General features: G+C 54.6%; 2 protein-coding genes across 3 annotated transcripts; both read right to left on the bottom strand.

The window, feature by feature from the left end:
• Positions 1 to 1177: 1177 nt before the first annotated feature.
• MAN2B1 (mannosidase alpha class 2B member 1) lies at positions 1178 to 15862 on the bottom strand. 2 transcript variants are annotated; one of them, XM_069495319.1, is made up of 24 exons: positions 15689 to 15862; positions 14836 to 14938; positions 14513 to 14686; positions 13945 to 14138; positions 12747 to 12879; positions 12353 to 12498; positions 11860 to 11976; positions 9395 to 9477; positions 9185 to 9305; positions 9027 to 9105; positions 8736 to 8845; positions 8267 to 8374; positions 7807 to 7923; positions 7033 to 7215; positions 5833 to 5930; positions 5637 to 5754; positions 4107 to 4225; positions 3913 to 4014; positions 3662 to 3749; positions 3445 to 3525; positions 2820 to 3047; positions 2037 to 2192; positions 1836 to 1938; positions 1178 to 1409 (listed from the first exon to the last, which is right to left on the bottom strand). In XM_069495319.1, exons 1-24 carry the CDS (start codon positions 15848 to 15850, stop codon positions 1300 to 1302), a joined length of 3033 nt encoding a protein of 1010 aa, XP_069351420.1. In that variant the 5' UTR covers positions 15851 to 15862; the 3' UTR covers positions 1178 to 1299. The 2 variants fall into 2 exon arrangements, with proteins under 2 accessions (XP_069351420.1, XP_069351428.1); XM_069495327.1 differs by having other exon boundaries at positions 9395 to 9474.
• Positions 15863 to 18019: 2157 nt separating this feature from the next.
• On the bottom strand, positions 18020 to 19933 carry WDR83OS (WD repeat domain 83 opposite strand). The gene is made up of 4 exons (XM_069477890.1): positions 19854 to 19933; positions 19630 to 19735; positions 18499 to 18596; positions 18020 to 18409 (listed from the first exon to the last, which is right to left on the bottom strand). Exons 1-4 carry the CDS (start codon positions 19901 to 19903, stop codon positions 18343 to 18345), a joined length of 321 nt encoding a protein of 106 aa, XP_069333991.1. The 5' UTR covers positions 19904 to 19933; the 3' UTR covers positions 18020 to 18342.
• Between the last annotated feature and the right edge of the window lie 153 nt (positions 19934 to 20086).

The following is a 20086-nucleotide window of genomic DNA, read 5'->3' as shown; positions in this document are numbered from 1 at the left end:
GCCAGTCCTTATCATAAGAGTAAGGTAGGGAACATTTGTTGTTTGTGCTTCCAAAGACTGGCTCCTGTGTGAGACCACAGCCAGGTGAGTTACTTCCCCTAGAGGGAAACTTTTTGAGAGGCGCATCCAGCAACTCAGTGGCACACACGAACAGGGCTGGCAAGCCCCTCCTCCTGTGTCCCTATGTGTCCCAGACAGTCCCACTTCTGGAGGGTGACTGTGTGAATTACTGAGAGGCACATCCTAACACTGGTCTTCACATAGGCTATAGACAGGCTTAGGATGCCTTTCCTCACTTCCGTGAGCCACTGAGGGACTTGTACAATGCTGTGCCCATAGGAGGGGAAGTCAGCTCCTTTTGAATCTGAACCTTGGGTTTGGCTGGGCGCAGTGGCTCATGCCTGTAATCACAGCACTTTGGGAGGCCAAGGTGGGAGGATCGCTTGAGGCCAGGAGTTTGAGACCAGCCTGAGCAACATAGCAAGACTCCATCTCTACAAAACTTTAAAAATTAGCCAGGTGTGGTGGTGCGTGCCTGTAGTCCCAGCTACTTGGGAGGCTGAGGCAGGAGGATCCCTTGAGCCCAGGAATTCAAAGTTTTAGTGAGCTATGATTGCACCACTGTACTCCAGCCTGAGCAATAGAGTGAGACTCTCTCTCTAAAAAGTATTAACACTAAAAACAATAAACCTTAGGCTTTATCCCAATGTCTCTGTCCTCTGCAACAGACCCCAGAGTAAAACAAAAGCCCAGGGTGCACCAGGCTCTCTGCTCCAGCCCACCTGTCCAAGGCTTCACTTTAGGCCTTGCTTCTGATTTCACCTCGTCCACCAGGACCTCCCAGATTCCTTGCCCTGGCAGCCCAACCCCCCTGCAGCCAGGTCAGGAAAGACCCAGGGTGTATCTTATTCTCTGGGCGTAGGTCCAGCACAGGCCTACCCTCAGTGACTTCTCAAGACAGCTGTGCCACGGCCTGAGACAACAAGGAACAAAGAAGGAGGAGGGGGATGGAGTGGAGAGTGAGGCCGGGTGAGGACTGTGAAGGGTCTGCTGTGAGGATTCCGGCCAGTAAGTGACCTCCCCGCAGGGCCTAGGGCCAGGGCTCACCGAGGGTTTGCTGACTTTTCTGGGTCATACATTGTATTCCCCTCCAAAAATCAAACAAAAACACCCACACTTACACTGCCACCTGTGTCTCAGTGGTGGCATTTTAATGGCTTTTGTTGGTGGCAGCAACAGCAAGAGGAGAGGGAGAGTCTGCCCTATCTCCAGAGGCTCCAAGGGGGCATTCTAGCAGGTCTAACTATTCTTGTTCCATTGAACTGAGGCCAGGAAGGTACGGATTTCCATGGGCTGCAGTGTGACAGCGGCTGGGTCCAGTAGGTAGGGAGTGGAGCGGGGTGTGGGGCCTGGAGAGGTGCAAGGGGGGTGGGAGGAGTGAGGGGTGAAGACTTCTTCTGCCTCACCCCACTGTGCTCCCTCCCCTGGAGCTGGACGCAACAGTCCCTCCCCAAATCTGTCCCCAGGGCCTCCCAAACCCCTTAAACTGCTTCTCTGGACCTGAATATCATGCCCCAAATCCCCTCCAGCGCCTGGCCACAGCCCTCATACCCTCTGGCCAACCCCAGTGGTAAAGGACACCCTCCCAGAACTAGACAAGGGCAGAGATTCTTGTTCTTGGGACTAAACTCCACCGCCAAACCTTCAAGACCCATTGCTAGTTTGCTGCTCCATTGCAAATCCTTAAGCCCCTACCCTGGATCCTAGGACTCATGCGAGGCCCCCAGCTGCCCACCCCAGGCAGGAACCCCCACAACCCTTGGCCAGGTCGCCACCTGTGTTTGGTCTCCACTTGAGCCGGGAAGCAGTGGCCCGGGGCTGGTTGGCCGCCAGCGTGGTCTCCTGCAGGCCAGTGATGGTGAAGGCGGAGAACATGTCCTGTGGGCAGTGGATGGGTCCAGGTGAGTGCGGGCAAAGAGGCCCGGTTTCCCCTCTTCCCCTCTCCCTCGTCTCCTTCCCAATTCTCCCCTCCTCACCCTCAAGTCCAAGGTCACAGGGGAGCTCAGGTTGCGTAGTGAATCCTCCCCCACAGCAAACTGGTGCTCCAAGCGCAGCAGCAGCATCTCCGGGCCCCAGCGGGCCAGTGTAAGCAGGTGCACCGAGGGCGGCAGCTCCCGGCGCAGCCCTGAGAACTGCAGAAGACCAGACATGTCTGAGTCACAGAGGGGCGGGGCTTGGACAGAGGGGGGCGGGGCCGAGCTGCGGTCAGGGGGGCCGGGAGTGTAGGGGCGGGGTTTAGCCAGGGATGGGCGGGGCTCAGCCAAGTTGGGCACTCAGGGCGGGAGAGCTCAGCCAATGAGGGTATAGGGCGGTCCGAAGCTGGGGGAGGGTCCCAGACCTGGGAGTCCCTGCTGGGAAGGGACAAAACTCTGGCCTGAGACCTTGTGGCGTTAGGGGGGTGCTGAAGCTACGGAGAGGCGAGGCTGGCCAAGGGATGGGATAAAGCAGGATAGAACCTGGAGGAGGGAGGGGATGGGGCGGGGCTAATGGGGCAGTGGGCGTGGCTTCAGTGAGATGGGGCGGGGCCAAGGCGAGGACGCGGTTAAGGTGATCCACCCGGGCCTGTGCCCTGATACAGTCCAGGTAGGCTGTGGCTGGGCATCGGGCTGAGCGGGACTAGTTACGGCCTCCCCAGGGCAAATTAGGGGAGGGGGTGGGCCAGGTGGGTCCCTGAGGAGCCCAGGACAACCCGCACTCAACCCCGCTCCCTGGAGGCCTTATTCTGGCCCTCCCTTTATGCCTGCCCTGTCTCCCCTCACCTGCTTGCGTGGAGCAGCCTGGTGGTTGTAGAGGGCGCCGCCACCCCGGGATAGCACCACCTGCGGGGCCAGGACCTCCTTCTCTGCCAGCAACCGGTGCCCCGCGGCCGCAGTCTGGACGGTGTCCAGCAGCACGAGGTGGCGCCCTCGCACCCACGCCCCTGACCCTGACTCCAACAGTGGCTCCCCTACTCCACGTCCATCATCTTTCACCAGCCTCCGGTGCACCTGGGAGGAGAGTGGCCAGGAGAGGGTGAGGGTTGTAGGTCTCTCGGGTGTCCCTGGGCCGGAAATTGGGCAAGAGCTTGTAGGAACGTCAAGAGAAATTAAAGGGTAGGGGGGACAAGATGAGGATGAAGGCGAGGATCTGGTAGGGGGACCCCAGAAGAGGCAGGATCCAACCTGGCAAGGGGACCAGGACAGAGGGAGGTAAGTACCTAACGCAGGACCCAGATAGGGCACGCCTAACCTACAGGGGGTACCTGGGTAGGGATCGGATAAAAGCCGGGGAAAAAGTCAAATGTAGGAATGGAGTTCTCAGCTTAGTGACAGTCATAAGCCTTCAGAAACAGCCTTCAAGGTCCAGCAGGGTGACCTGGCCTGGATGGGGCTCTGACCTACTCACCATGAGCTCCAGCGAGCCATCTCTCACGCTGCTGCCCCCCTGGGAGCGGTCGGTCAGCACGGTCAGCTGCACTTTCCCATCCTGGGGGGTGAGGAACAGAGTGAGGAGCAGAGGTTCCAGCCAGCCCCAGCCTCACCCAGGCAGTCAGGAGATGATTTGGATGAGGGGTGGCTCCCACTCTGTAGAGGCGGGGAGGGGCGGCATGGGGGAGGGGTACCGTGATATAAATCCGGGTGTTCACTGGATAGTAGTTTCCTGCCACCGGCTCGGTCTGGTTCAAGTTCCAGGTGGGTCGATAATCCCGCCTGAGGTGAGGCGTGATTTGGTCATGTTTGGGGTCTGTGTCTCCCACTCCTCATATCCCCTTCCCCCTCTCCCTTCCACACTCATGTGGTCAGGAAATGCCCCCACTGCCCATGGGCCCCAGCACATCGCAAACCACCGATCCATGCCCTCGGTCAATCCCACCTCCTCTCTAAGATTTCGCGGCCATTGCTGTCTGTGTAGAAGACTCCGTCTGTCTCCAGCGACGTGTCAAAGCGGCTGATGACCTCCTTTCCCCAGGAATCGCTATAACCGATGGGATGGTAAGGTTGTGAGCCTCACCCAAACCCAGCTCTGTCCTTGCCCTTCACACCCCAGCCCCAGCCTGTACCACTCACCCTACAGGGATGGGCCCCACCGTCCACTCCAGCTCCAAGTGTCGCTGTCCTGGGTACAGGCGAACCACCTGGGAGCACCAGGCTGAGAAGTTCTGGTGCAACTCCTGCACCAAGGCCGTCTGCGGGCACATGGGGATGAAGGCTAGGTATCAGCCCACAGCTGAGCAGAGGTGAGCCCTGCAAATGTGCCCCCCACCCATAAATGCCTATATCAGGGTTGACCCCACCGACAGCATGCCTGCATTTTCTACTTCAGTCACTGTCACATAATCTGTGAATGTGGCATGCACGCTTGCTGCCCTCCACTCCTCCAAGTCCCCTCCTTAGAATAAGACTCTAGCTTGGCACATGGCTACCTGGAATAAAGGTAGACTGTCTAGTCTTTCCTGAGACTATCAGCAGCTGTGTGACTATGGTTTGCTCCCCCACCCATCCACCATGGAAAGTAATCAAAGTGGTGTGAACAATGTTCCTTGTCTCTTTCCCTCTGCCACCAGCTCAAATGCAGATGTGATGATGGCTGAAGCTTGGGCAGCCATCTTGGGCCATGATGTAGAAGTGGACTGTTGAGGAAGGCAGAGCAATGAGAGAGGAGTCTGGGTGGCTGTGGAATGACCCCACCTTCACTGGATGGCCCAGCCAGACTTTCTGTTAGAAGGAAAGAATCTTCTATCTTGTTCTAGGCACAGTTAATTTGGGGAACTCTGTTCAAACAGGCAAAACTACATCTTAATACAATGACCCAAGTGTGCAGATGTTCACCTCAAAGGGAAGCAAATCAAAGGTGGGGCTCTTGAACCTGCACAAATATCAGTGTTGCCAGTACTTACCCCGTTCCCACCATAAGAGGAAACATCGGTGAGAGGCCTTGGGAAACTGCTTTTTCCAGCCATATGCACCCTCAGATATCCACCCTAAGTGAGACTCACCCAAGGCCTAACCAAGTGTGAACTCTTAAATATCCACCCCAGATATAAACTCTTCTTACTACAGACCCCTGGGCTCAAGTGATCCTCCCGCCTCAGCCTCCCAAGTAGCTGGAACTACAGGCACATGTCACCACGCCCAGGTGATTTTTCTATCTTTTGTAGTCTCCTATGTTGCCCAGGCTGGTCTCAAACTCCTGACCTCAAGTAATTCTCCCACCTCGGCCTCCCAAAGTGCTGAGATTATAGGTGTGAGCCACCGTGCCTGGTGCTTGGTGAACTTTTGAAGCAGCTACAATTGGCTCCCCCTACTCATGGGCTAAGTGGGAACAGGCCACCCCCAATCTCCAAAGATAAGTATAATTGTGACACCCACAGATGTGAATGACTTTGTATGTGTTTCCTCGGGAAAGACTCTTACACAATCAGCTTGAATATCAACCCTGTGGGAGAACACTCAAATATTCCTAAGACTCAGGTCTTAGCTCCCTTATCTGAAGATGTCAATCCTCCCACTCCCACTCTGCACACAGCCTCCTGAGCTCCACACCCTCCCCCTTCCCCCCCCCCCACAACTGCCCACTCGTCATTCCCGGTCACAGACCTTCACCAGTTGAGTTTGAGCCCAGCGGCTCACAGGCAGTGGTTGCTGTCGGCTCGGTCTAAAGATGTAAGCACCTGAGACCTGGGAGCTTATTCTGTCGCCTACACTGGCATTGTACCTGCAGCCGGGGTGGGTGAGAGTCAGGTCCGGGCTCCACACACCACCCACCTCCCTGTGCCTGGTGGCCCTGCCTCACCAGAAGAAGGCCTGCTGAACAGGTAGCAGGAGGTTCTTCTCCATGTTTTCAATCTCCACCAAGAGCCCTGTTTGAGGGCTGAACTTTGCACGGATATACTGGGAGAAAAGGGTTGACAGATGTTAATCACCACTGCCTCACCCAACAGCAACCCCATCCATCCCAGGGCTCAGGACAAAACCCTGGTGTCACCCTTACCTCCTGCCGCTGTCTAACTCCTCACACTTGATCCTAGTAGCCCAGCCCAACAGCTTCATCTTCAACCTTATCCTCAATCTCTCCACTTTGGGGCCTTCCAGGACTAGTGCAGGTCCCAACGTTTCCTTGCAGGCCCCCCCAAAATCTGTTCCCCGCAACAGCCAGAAGGCACCTGTGACACCCTAAGTCTCATAATAGCCCTTGTCTTCTCCAAACCAGGGACAACTTGGGCATCTGATCCAGGAACCAAAAATGCCAGGACTCAAGAGACTTTTAGGGGCCCACAGGAATGTTGGGACTTCTTTTAGAATCAGAAGAAAATATGAATACAATAATAATATATTATAATGAAGCCTGCCTGGGTTGTATTTATTGTCATAACAACACCATCATAAAAATTAAATTTTTTTTAATGGAAGAAATGGTCCACAAAGGCAAAAGTGCTAGAGCCCAGGACAGTCTTAATGCAGCCCTGTCCTGCCGGTGGCTCCTTTGCAGTACAAACCAAAGTCTTCCTATTGGTCCTCAAGTCCTGACCTGTCACCTCCTTATCCTGTTCACAAGGAACACTGGGTTCCTTGTGGTCACTTGAATAAGGCACACCTCCTGCCTGAGGGGTTCTGTGTGTGCTATATGTGCTCTGCCTGCCCGGATTTCTCTTGTCCCGGATAGCCACACAGCTTTCTCCCTCAGGTCTCACCTTAAATGTCACCTTCTCAATAAGGCCTTCCCTGACATCCCCTCTAAAATTGCAAACCAACACCTGCCATCAGCTCCGACCTGTCTATCAAGTGTCACCCATGATCACACTGGGTCCTCATAGCAACCCCAGGAAAGGACACTGAGGCTCAGACAAAGGTCACTCCCTCAAGGACACACAATCAGGGGAGTGGTGATAACAGACCATGAACCCAGGACCTGCTGACCCGGAGTCCATGCAGTTCACCATGACACTGCAAATTTGTCACAGGGGCAGGGAAGGGGATCTGAATGGGGTCTCACCTTATTTTCAATGGTCAAGATGTGGAACAAGGACTTCTTGGGTCTAGGTTTTGGGGTGTGGACCTGGGGGTCCCGGCTGGTCAACAGGGCTACTGAATAGACGCTGAAGCCCAGGGCAGGCACAGAGACTGAGAACAGCAGCTCTGAATGGTCCTTCTGCTCTGTGCTGGGAGTTACCACCACCTGGAGTAAGGGAGGAGGGAAACTGAGTCAAGGTACTGTGAGTACACATATAAAGCCATATATACATGGAGGTATCAAACTCAAGCTAGGGGAAGGAGCCCTGGGATGGGGAAAAAAATCTAGGTGTTGTGGGTATGGGCAATGGGGATGGCAGATTCCACGGAAAAAATTGCACAGAAGATTCACAAGGTGGTAAAAATCCACTGGGAGGATGGAAGAGACTGTCTGGGGAGGAGTGAGAGAAGAAGTAGGGGAAGAGATCCTTGAGACAGGGGAGAGATGAGAAGATTTTGGGGAGAAGAAGAGGTTTGTGGGAGGAGGCTTTCTGGGGTAAAGGGGATACTCAGGAAGAAAAGTTCGAGGGGGGCTATTAAAAAGGGGACCTCTCACGGGAGGCAGATGATCCCAAGGCAGGCTGAGGTTAAGGGGCAAAGGGGGAAGAGGTATTCACAGGCAGGAAGTGTTCATGGAGGGGGTTGGTATTCATGAGGGGTGGTACCCAAGAGAAGGAGGTGTTCAAGAGGGGAGGGGTGAACTGTCTGTCCATAAGAAGAAGTGTCCAAGGGAGGAATATTCATCAAATAGGCTCACAGAGCTCTGCACAGTCCTGCCATTGGGATCCCTCACAATGAAAATTCCTTTTCTGACTGGCAGCCGCACCATCCAATCCACCTTCCGCGCCAGGGGATTATATACGGTAACCTGGAACTGGGGTGAGAGAGTCAGGGAGGGGATGGGTCACAGCAGGATTTCTCCCAACCCACCCACCTTGCACAGCCACGTCCCTGAGTGGTCCCGGTGTGGTCAAGGCCCTCCAGGCCAAACTCCTTCGTGGTACATTGGTCTCTGTCCTTTCCCAGCTTCACTGCACCCCAGGTCATCTCATCCCACTCAGTACAGTCCTCCAAAAACATTTCGCAACTACCCCCTGTACAGTCCATCAACCCCCTCTTCGCCCCACCGGGCGATCTGCAAGGTTTCCCCTGCTCTGGGTGCTCTGGGGGCACCCACGGGACCTGCCTCCCGGCCCCGCCCCTCCCGCCTGGCTCACGCTCGCCGCTTGCTGGCTGAGTGGGCAGATGCTGATGTTGAGGTTGGGGCAGAACGTGAAGTCTTCCTTGGAGCCGCTGAGCCACGCCAGCGCGTTGCTCAGGAGAACCTGGGGAGGAACCCAAAGGGACTGGTCAGCTCCGGACGATCCCTTCTGCCTCCCCTCCCGAACCCTCCTAGGACCCGCCCCGTTCCTGTCTCCGCCTCCCATAGGCCCCGCCCCACCATGAGCCTTTCTAGGCCCTACCCCACTGCCCTCGACGACACCCCATACATGCCTTCGCCCTAGCCTGTCTCCGCGCTATCGTCCGAGAAGCCCCACCCCCAAGCGCCTTTCCAGGCCCCGCCCCACTGCCCTCAACCACGCCCCACACCTGTCTCCGCCCCCCCGCCTGTCTCCGCCCCCCGCCTCAAGCCCTCAACCCGCCCCCTTCCTGTCTCCGCCCCCTCCCCAGCTCCGCCCCACGCACCTCGCACGGCCTCCAGCCAGCCGCGAGCTGGCGCGCATAGTCGTAGGCCACGTGCTGTCTGGAGGTGCCGCTGACCGCGTCGTGATGCTGGAGCACTGCCATCGCCTCATCTGCAGGCCAACCGTGAGTCGGGAGGGGTTCCACAGGACTCCCGGCCCCGACCACAAGGAGAAGCAAAATGTCTCCGTGGACAGGGTTCTTTGGGGCTTTAAGAGGGGACTCGAGGAGGCGGCCTAGGCACGGTCTCCAGCTTCGGCCCCGCCCCTGTCCCCTCGGTGGCCCGACACCTACTGAGGGGTGCACTGTTTCCTGAGCCATAGGGTCCCACGTTGGCCGCCGGACCCGCCAGCGCCTCCAGCTGGTTGCACACCTGGGGAACAGGAAGTATGTTGGGGCACCGGGCCTGCCGGGCCTCCTGGGCTGCCTCCTCGAGCCCGGCGCCCACCCACCTGCAGGAAGTTGTAGCTGAGGCGCTCGTAGCGTTTGAGGGCCGGCCGGCTGGTGAAATAGCCGGTCCAGAACATGTGGGGGCCGTCCGCGTAAGGGAAGAAGTCGTCGTGTTTCACCGACCTGAAGCGCCAGGGGCATTCACAGCAGGGTCATGACCCACCGGGACATGCCAACCCCCGCCCCCCAAGCTCCTCAGTCCCCCCAAATACCAGGTGAGGTTGGCCTTGTTCAGCTCCCAGAGGTAACAAGCGGGGGTGGAGTAGAGAACATTGACGCTGCTCCCGTTTGCCTGCTGCTGGGGGAGGCGTCTGTGTGAGCCCGCGGGAGTCCGCACCTTCCCGGGGGCCCACAGGGATGCGTGTACACACTCCCACACGTGTGCACACATTCACGCATCCAGTAGGTTCAGAGGCTCTGAACACACATTTCGAGTGCAAACCACTGGTCCAGTGTGAAAATGAATTTGGGCTGAAGCCAATGTTACCAGCCTTGAAAAGATTTCAGAGATGCAAGAAGAAACCTGAACTTTTACTAAACTCCTTTTAATTAATTCAAATTTTATTATTAAAAACCGTCATGGACAAACTAAATGTGACATTATAGGGCAGGAATAATCATTTTTCAGCAGCCAGCATCAGATTGTTACCAAAAGACACAATTTTTATAATGGATGGGAGCTGACTTTCAGCTGAGGGAGGTGGAGGAACAAGGTGACCTCCATGAGGAAAAGGATGTTTGTTCTGCTGGTGCTGTGTCCCCAGTGTACACAGTAGGTGCTCAATTAACATGTGAGTGGACAAAGGGCGGTACATGGGACTACAAGCTTTTTATGCATACACACAGTGAAATACAAAGACACACATTCACACACTGTGTTCATTCAGCAGTCACTCAGTTCTTCAATATGCTCAGGATTGTAGACACAATCTAGAAGCAGAGAGGCCAGCCTCCGCCCTCATGCAATTCATAGCCAAGTGGAGGAGAGAGACATTGAACAGATGGCCAGTTGGTTACGACTGACCTGGATGTGGCATCTTAGCTATTGACTGAAGCTGGTAAAAGCACAGAGGAAAGATCAGGGCTCTGCCTGGAGTTAGGTGAGGGCTTCGTGGAGAAGGAGACATGGCAGCTGGTGTCTTAAAGCAGGAGCAGGAAGTTTTCAGTCAGAAATAATGATGGCCGGGCGCAGTGGCTCACGCCTGTAATCCTAGCACTCTGGGAGGCCGAGGTGGGCGGATCGTTTGAGCTCAGGAGTTCGAGACCAGCCTGAGCAAGAGCGAGACCCCCATCTCTACTAAAAATAGAAAGAAATTATATAGACAGCTAAAAATATATATAGAAAAAATTAGCCGGGCATGGTGGCACATGCCTGTAGTCCTAGCTACTCGGGAGGCTGAGACAGGAGGATCCCTTGAGCTCAGGAGTTTGAGGTTGCTGTGAGCTAGGCTGACGCCATGGCACTCACTCTAGCCTGGGCAACAGAGTGAGACTCTGTCTCAAAAAAAAAAAAAGAAATAATGATAAACAACCACTAATAAGTATTATGTGCCAGGCACTGTTCTGATCTATGTCAATAAACTCATTAAACTCTCATTAACAGTGCTGTGAGATGGGGACCACCATTACGCCCATTTTGTAGATGAGAAAACTAAGGCACTGAGTGCTGAAAATCATTTCTCAAAGTCATAGAGCCAGTAAGTGGCAAAGTCAGGATTTGAACCCAGGGATTCCATTTCCAGAGTTTGTAAAATGGAGTCAGTGACAGGAGAAGCAGCAAGAGCATGTGACATCATGGTGGCCCAGGGACATGGTATTTGCAGAAGAAAGTGGTCAAGATGTTGAAGCCTCCCCAGGGGCCAGGGGCATGGAGGACTGAGAAATGTCTTTTGGAAGGCCCTGGGTGATGGTTGGTTACTGAGAGCTGTTTTTGTGAAACAGCTGTTCAGGGAGCGAATGGGAGGTGGGGACAGAGATTGCTTAGGTAGTGAGATGTCTGAGATGGGGCAGGGGTAAAAAACAAGTTTCTGTGCTGATGGGAAGTAGTGACTGCCTGTGCAAACAGCTACAGCCAGGCCACTTACAGGGACACATCAACACATCTGTGGTAGGTAGAATAATAAGCACCAAAGATGTCCATGTCCTTTTGATCGCTAGAACCTATGGCAAAGGAAGGCTGCAGGTGGAATTAAGGTTGCTTATCAGCTCATTTTAAAATAGGGAAATTATCTTGGATTATATAACATGCCCAATGTAATCACAAAGATCTTAAAACTTAGAGGAGGTGAGAATGAGAGAAAGGGATGTGATTATGGGACCAGGTCAAAGAGATGCTATGTGGCTGGCTTTGAAGTTGGAGGAAGCGGCCATAAGCCAAGGAATGCAGACAGCCTCTAGAAGCTGGAAAAAGCAAGGAAAAGTATTCTCTCCTGGAGCCTCCAGAAGGAACCAGCCCTGCCAACTCCTTGATTCTAGCCCAGTGAGACCCGTGCCAGACTTCTGACTTACAGAACCGTAAGACAATGTATCTCTGTTGTCTTTGAGCTGCTAAGTTTGCAATAATTTGTTATGTAGCAATAGAAAAACTAAGACAGCACCCAGAGCTATGCACATGACCCAAGCCCCAGGAATACAAGCACACACATGCACACGGGCATCACAAGGTAGGAACACTGACCTGTGCGTTGACCAGCCGGATGAGTTTGTCAAGATTCTTGAACCACATGTTGGCATTCTCATATTGGAAGTCCGAGCCCATGGTCATCACGGTGTGGTTGGTGCGGTAGTGCTGGCTCTGCAGGCCAGAGGGGAGTCCTCAGGCCAGGTGTCCTGGGCCACCCCTGTGTATAGCTGTGCCTCGGTATATGTGTGGTTAACGATATGGGGGCATGGGACTATGGCACATGGCAGCATAGAGACACAGATGAAAGTAGCCACTAGTTGTTGAGCAATTCTCTCAGACGCCTACAGAGATGAGGGCGTGGAGGCACTGGGCCATGCTCTCTCTCCTAATGATAAATGCACACAAATGTGGAAGAGGGGTGTGGCAATAGTGAATGGAATACTATCTTCCTCCAAGGGGTATGAGAAGGTTTTAGGGCGCATGGGCCATGGAAAGGACTCGGTGCGTTGTAAACATGAGACCTGCAGGTTCTGGACACCAGGGTTACCTGCAAAAGGGCCAGATGCAGGAAGTAATTGACCAGATCCTTGGCGTTGTACTCGGGGCTTTGGGGGTCCTCCACGACAGGCCCGTCGACACACAGCACGTCCCAGCACAGATTCTTTGGCGGATTGTACATATTAGGGAGCACACCTGTGGGGCCACACCAGGCTCAAGGGGTGTCCCAGCATCCCACACTTACCCTGGGGTCAGAGTTTGCCATGCCCCACCCAGGAAGGGCTTCAGAACTTGCAGGGCCCAGTGCACAAGGAAAATGCAGGACCCTTGTCCACAGATTATTAGGAATTCTAGGACAGTGACCACAGAGCATTAAACTAAGCCCAGGGCCCTTCTGAGCATAGGGCCTCATGGGCCAGCCCTGCCCCCACTGAGCCCCTCACCAGTGAAGAGGTCGGCGATCGGGGGCCTCAGGCTGGCACTGGCCCGCCACAGCTGCTCCATCTCCTGCATCTCCTCACGCTCCAATTTATCTTCATAATCAAGGCGCCCCAAGAAGAAGCCATCAAAGCCCATCTAGGGGTGGGGCAGGAGGAGACAGTGTGAATCAGTGCCCAGCACTGTCACCAAAGCTCCCCTCAGCTCTGGGGTGATGAGTCAGACCCCATGTAGAAAGCGGGGCTGAATGAGGGAGGCCTCCAGTTTCCTTCCAGGCTTCAGAAAGGACTAGAACACACCACCCTAGGAGAACAGGAAGCAGGTAGATTGAAAACCAGAACCCACCTCCACTTCCCCAGTGCGGTTAAAGCCCAAAGGAGGCCTGATTTCAGGAGGGAGGGCCCCCTTCTGCAGCCTGAGGATGGATGGGGACAGAGCACAGCTAATGACAGGGTCTCGCTCTGTCACCCAGGCTAGAGTGCAGTGGCATGATCATAGCTCACTGCAGCCTCAATCTCCCGGGCTGAAGTGATCCTCCTGCCTCAGCCTCCCGAGTAGCTGGGACTACAGCAGCTATAGGCATGCGCCACCACGCCCAGATGACTTTTCTATTTTTTGTAGAGACGGGGTCTCACTATGTTGCCCAGGCTGGCCTTAAACTCCTGGCCTCACGTGATCCTCCCTTCTCAGCCTCCCAAAGTGCTAGCATTACAGGCGTGAGCAACTGTGCCCAGCCCAAGGCCAGTTTTAAAGCAGAGTAGAGCCAGACAGAAGTGGCTCACACCTGTAATCCTAGACCTTTGAGAGGCCAAGGCAGGAGGATCGCTTGAGGCCAGGAGTTCGATACCAGACCGGCCAACATAGCGAGACTCCCATCTCTACAAAAAAAGCAGGCTAGGCACCCACATGAAACCCAGCTTGGGGAGAAGCCAGGATCGTGGCAAGTGGGTGGGGCCAGAACACGGAGAAGGGCGGGTCAGGAGAGGAGGTGGAGCCAGCCCCAGCTGGGTCAGTCTGGGGCCTAGACATAGATGGCTGAATGAGGCCAGAGCAGGAGAGGCATGCGACTCACTCAAGGGGCAGGGCCTCATCGGGCCAGCAAAACATCACTGTGAGATTGCAGGGAAAGGGCGGGTCTTGAGTGGCCATGGTCGGAGTCAGAGCGAGTGAAGGGGGAAGGTCCAAGGGAAGTCAGGGCAGCACCTGGGAAAACAGCGAGGCCTGTTCCCGAGAGTGGCCGAAAGGGTCTATGTGCCAGGCCACACGGGGGCGCCCGTCGTTGCCGAATGTGTCCTCCAGGAAGCGCAACCCAAGTGTCATCTGGTCCACGATGGCGCCGTAGTGGGTGGCCGCCTCATCGTTCATCACCCAGCCACCGTTGGCAAACTCCAGGCGTCCTGTTCCAGGAGAGAAAAGGTCAGGGTCAGAGCCGGGAGTGGGGCCAGGGTGGGTGATGCTGGGGACAAGAAGGCTGGCCTGTGTACTCAGGCCTGGTGGAAGGAGAAGAGGGTCTCTCCCAGGCCAGTATAGCTGGATAAGGAAAGAGGACCCCTGCATGGCAGGCTTCCCAGAGGACCCACTGGAGGTGGGGCCTTGACGGATGCACAGGAGTTCTGCAAATAAAGGAAGATTCCATGCAGGCGGAGTGGCACCCATAGACCACTGACGTGGTGTGATAAAATCTCAGAAACCAGGATTGCAGAAGCAGAAGCTGGGCTGAGCTTCCTTTTTTCACTTCCTTGGGGTTTTCACTTCCTTGGGGCAGGCTCACCCTGGCGCACCAGTTTCCGCACGATTTCCTGTGTCGCATTTGTCTGTTGGTGCCACCAACGAGAGAAGAAGGCAATCTCCACGTAGATGAAGCGGCGGGTGGGATCCGCCAGAAGGGCTGAGATGACTGAGTCCAGGATGTACTGCACACCAGCATGCTGGTAGTCTACCTTGGCTGTGGACACAGGGGTGTGGACACAGGCTGTCAGGGGCCAGCAAAGCTAAGCAGTATATTCCCAGACACAGGAGCCCAAGGCATTGCCCCCACCCTGATGTCCAGTACCCAGAAAGGACTAGAAGGGCCAGTCCCCACTTTATACTCACTGCCATAATAGTACTGGTCCACCGTCTTGAGCCAGCCCACGTCGTCATGTGTGTGGGCCACCAGGTGCACATTGAGCATATCTGGCTGTACTGTGGGGCATGTCTGCACAGGGACCCCAAACACACACACACCCCCTATCAGTAAACCCAGAGTTCAGAGGCAGGCTGGGGTGGGGGTGGGGAGAGAGTGCAAAGTTAGTCTTGATCTAGAAGTGAGTGACTCAAAAAGTAGAGAAGAGGCCTGACCTTGCCTATGTGCAGAGGCCAGGCCCCCCAGGTGGGACACACACATGGTTGTGCTCATGGATTTAACTCCCACTTTGCACAATCCCACAAAGCAGCTCTCATTTGCACCTGGAGAAAATAATAATAGTAGTAGCTGATGTTTGTTAAGCATTTGCAAAAGGCAGACAGTCACCCTGGGGGATAGAGTGGTATTATCCCCAGTTTTCAAATGAGGGGACTGAGGCTCAGAGAGGGATGGTGGCTTGTCCCAGGTCATACAGCCAGGAAGTGGAGGAGCTAGGCTGGAACTCCAGACGGGCTGACTTCAGAGTCCCAGCTTTCAACCAGTACCCCCTCTAGACACACACACACACACACACACCCCGCTGCTCAATCCCGGCCCCTCCAATCGCACAGTTAAGTGCATGAAACGTCCAGGCAAGCGACATGTGGACGCAGGTACAATCAGACAGCTCCATTCTCAAATGTGCACAACCAGATCTCGCAATGACACAAAGCACACACTCAGACCACCCTGTCATATCAGCAACCATTCACTCGGCACCCACAGAACAGACCATCCACATCTTGGGCCCGGTTCTTGTAAGTTTCCCCAGGCCTAGCTCACCTCATATCCTGCAGCCCGAGCGCCGGGCGCAGCCAGCAGCAACAAAAACAAACAGGGCAGAAGGGAGAGCGGTGGCCGCAGGGCCCGGGAGCTGGTCCTGGGCCCCGCCGCGCGTGGGCAGCCACGAGAGCGGACCAACAAAGCCCGCGCGACGATGCCCATGGCTCAGCGGTGTTTTCCTGAGGCTTCCCGGGCCCCAATAAAGAAGGGCAGACGCCCCGCCCCCAGAGCACGGTCTGGCCAATAGGCGCTGGCGGGGCGTGGCTAGGTCGCAGCTTGGCAGGTCACGGGACAGGCTGTATCGTTGGGCAGACCTGGTGCCGCTTGGAAATGCAGGAAAGCCCCCGGCATGTTCCACCCTCAGGGCAATTGGTTTGGCCAGAAGCGCGTTTGGCGTCTCCCCGGCTTTGTGGGGCCTTAGACTGCCTCCCATCCCCAGCACTGCAAGCGGAGTTGTCTACCCACCTCCCAGTCCCCACAGGATAGAACGGGACGGTCATCAAACCCTGCTCCTAGCCAGCCTTGTCCTCTTTGTCCCGGTGGGAGCCGAGGTCTGTTTTTCCTGCGGGTGCCGGGTTTTCCGAGGGAATGGGGTGTGTGCATGAGACCCTAGGGTGTCCCCTCGACCTTCAGGGCTGGGGATCTCTTTTGACAACTGTGCTTCTATGTGTATCTTAGAGCCAGATACTTGAATTCACCTTTTGGCTCCCAATAGGCAAAGAAATATGTCTTTCGAAAGAGTTAGTTCATAATGTTAAGTTTCCATCTCAAATACTGCCATCCACTGAAAGAAAACAGATAATGGTTCATCTTTGAAAAGTGTCCCTTCATTTGTGTATTAGGGCCAGATATTCAACTTCACCTTATATCTAATAAGCAGGCAAAGAGAACAGTTTCGAAGCTAGAAGGTCTCTAGCTGGTTGGAGGCAGACCCCTGGGTTGTCCAGAGAGGAGGTGGGCGCTGACAGGGGGGAGGACCCAGAATCTTTTATGCCTTTCCTAATTCCTACCAGTCCATCCATGTGATATTAATTTATATGTGTATATGAATGTGTGTATACATGTATGGGTATGTATGTGTATGCCATGTGTCTCTCTATATGGGTTTTTCTCCACAGTTCTGGGCTCCTGATTCCTGCAACCCTTGTTACAATCTTTTGGTTTAATGTTTAAGCACTTCAGGCTTCAGAAGTAGGCTTCAGGAAACAGAATGTCTCTCTCTGAGCTTCTCCTGCCCCCCTTTCACCTGCCTACAGCAAGACTCTAATCTGATTGTGGGTCTTAAGACCCTCATTCCAGAGAGGGTCTTGTTTCCTACCCTGGGGGAAGAAATGCCGCACAGAGAGGCCAAGAATCTGAACAGACAGGCCTTGTGGGGTCTCCGTAATCAGTTAGTATGAGATCATCATCTTTTCAGTCCAGTCACATTTCCACACGCTTGTCAATCACGTCTGTAATGAAGCCTCCATAAAAAGCCAAAAAGACAGGGTTTGAGGAGCTTCCAGATGGCTGGACACATGGAGGTTCTTAGAGGGTGGCACACCTGGAGATAGTATGGAAGCTCCATGCCCCTTCCCCCATACCACACCCTACACATCTTTTTTTTTTTTCCCTTTGGTTTTTTTTTTTTTATATTTATGAGGGAAGTGTGATTTTGACAGCCACACATCTCATCTGTATCCTTTGTAGCATCTTTTATAATAAACTGGCAAACATGTTTCCCAGAGTTCTGTGAGCTGCTCCAGCAAATTAATCAAAACCTAAGAGGGGGTCATGGGAACCCCAATTTGAAGCAGAAGTTCTGGAAGCCTGGACTTGCACCTAGTAACTAAAGGAGGGGGGCAGTTGGGGACTGAGCTCTCAACCTGTGGGATCCGATACTATCTCCAGGTATTGTCAGAATTGAATTGGAGGACACCCAGTTGGTTTTCACTGCAGAATTGAGTGCTCGTTTGGTAGTGGGGAGAAATCCCCCTGAAATTTGGTCACGGAAGTCTTCTTCAGTATTGGCGATTGTTGTGATGTGAGAGCAGAGGGAAAATGGTTAGAGTTTTTCCTAAACGATCCAGTTTACAGACATGACTACATTCCTCAAATAAGAAAGCCAAAGCCCTGATTCCTTAGGTCAGGAGGGCTAACTGCTGAGTTGCCAGAGGGCAAAGGTCACTGTCCGGTCCTTGGCACTTGATTTAAGGCACACGAGGTTTGTGAAATGAGCAAGTGAACCACCAGAAGGCTCCAGACCAGGGCCCCACCCCAGGCCTAAGGAGCTGGAGCCCTTCCCCCACTAGAAGGAGCACCCCCAATGAACAGAAGAAAGAGACTGACAGCCAGAGTGGAAAACCTTATTATTACACATTTCAACAAGAAAACAAATGAACACACCTAGAAACATGGACAGCATCTCTCCCGGCAGCAGACAGGGGATGGAGGGAGAGGCAGGGCAGCAGGGTAGGGTATTCCTCTCTATGCCCCACCAGAAATCAGACCCCAGAGAAAGGGCCATTTTCCCTCCATCTAGCTGGGGGCCCTGTGACCACCTCATTCAGGGAAGTCCAGGACAGCAGCTGAGGACAGGAGGCTGAGCCACCAAAGGCTAGGCCTGGGGGAAGGTGGATAGATCGGGTCCAAGATGTGACCCCTCTAGGATGACATCACCAGGGAGGTGTCATGGGCTGCGGATTCTGCAGATAGGACATCACCACGGCAGAAATGGACAACCTTAGACAGGATAGAGGTGTCAGTTTAGGATGGGTTGGCTTGCCCGCCCCCCCCAACTCAGAGCCCCTCAATCTCTAGCCAAGCCTCACATGAAGCTACTCATCATCTGCTTCGTGTCCTCTGAGCTCCGGGAGTTGGCAAAGCTGATGAAGGAGCAGTAGACAGCGACCCAAGCACACCACTTCAGCTGCGGAGAGGTAGAATGGATGGACAGGTTAGGTCAGTGAGAGGCACACCGATGAGCTCCCCAAAAGCCACATTCCCAGGCTTCCTGTCCACTGATTCTACCTGGTGCAGCTCAGACCTTACACCCCAGAAATCCCTCAGTCCCACCTCCTCATAGCATACTCCAGATACCTGGTTGCTAATCTTACTCTCCCTCCTTTTTAAAAAAATATTTAAAGACACGAGTCTCACTTTTTTGGCCACGCAGGAGGTGCAGTGGCACGATCATAGCTCACTGTAGATTCCTGGGCTCAAGCGATCTTCCTGCCTCAGCCTCCTGAGTAGTTGGGACTACAGGTGCGCACCACCAGCTGCGGCTTTTTTTTTTTTTTCTGAGACAGAGTCTTGCTCTGTCGCCTTGGGTAGAATGCAGTGACATGATCATAGCTCACTGCTACTCAAACTGATCCTCCTGCCTTGGCCTCCGAGTAGCTAGGACGACAGCATGCGCCAACACACCCGACCACTTTTTCTATTTTTGGTAGAGACGCGGTCTCAGTCTTGCTCAAGCCGGTCTGAAACTCCTGAGCTCAAGCAATCCTTCAGCCTCGGACTCCCAGAGTACTAAGATTACAGGTGTGAGTCTCCGCGCCGGGCCGCGGCTAATTTTTTAATTTTTTTGTAGAGATGGGGTCTCTATTGTTATGTTGCCCAGGGCCTGTGTCTCTGACCCCACCACCTCCTCTCAGGCCCAAGACTGGCCTTTGACATCGCATGTGCTAAGGCCCCTGCCCTTTTTCTACAAGTCCCTGCAAGTTGCTTCAAAGCCCGGTCCCACCCGCAGACCACCTTGCCATGTACCCTCCCTGATCCACCCCCGCACCCCACAGCTTCCCCTACCACTGGGGCTTCCTTGGCCCAGCATCAGCTCCGCCCCTAGCCAATCTCAGGCCCCGCCCCGCCGGCGCTGGCCAGAGGCGCCGCTTTATTCGGAACCCGCCCCCGGGCCTACTTCGCCGGCCAAGCTACATCCGTGGAAGCTCAACCCCGCCCACCTTAAGCATGAGGCCGCACATGCTGAAGATCATGCCCAACAGGTTCATGTAGTCCGGCGTCGGGTCGTCCAAGGCCGGGTTACACTCGCTCGGCGGGGGCTTGTACCTGCGACAAGCTCAAGGGTCAGGGGAGCTCAAGTCCCGCTCCCGAGTGGACAAACGCTTCCCTGCGCCCCGACCCACATTCAACCCGAGCCCCGTTGCCATTACGGTGAGGTTCTCACCTCAGCACTTTGTTCGGTCTCCGTGGGTCCGACATATTGTTCGCGGACATAGCGAGTCCAAGGCCAGGTCGGGCCTCTTCCGCTGCGGAAGCGGCAGCTTCCGGCGGGCAAGCGGAGGGTGGCTTTTAGAGTAACACCCGAAGCTCTCGCACTTCCGTTCCTCACAGTGGAGGCCAGTACAACCCCCAGACAGAAAACAGAGAATTAGAAGAGGCCAAAAATGTTCCTTGACA

This window comes from Eulemur rufifrons, chromosome 2 (genome assembly GCF_041146395.1).
Source record: "Eulemur rufifrons isolate Redbay chromosome 2, OSU_ERuf_1, whole genome shotgun sequence".
Classification (NCBI taxonomy): domain Eukaryota; kingdom Metazoa; phylum Chordata; class Mammalia; order Primates; family Lemuridae; genus Eulemur; species Eulemur rufifrons.
This window is presented reverse-complemented; position numbering and strand designations above follow the sequence as displayed.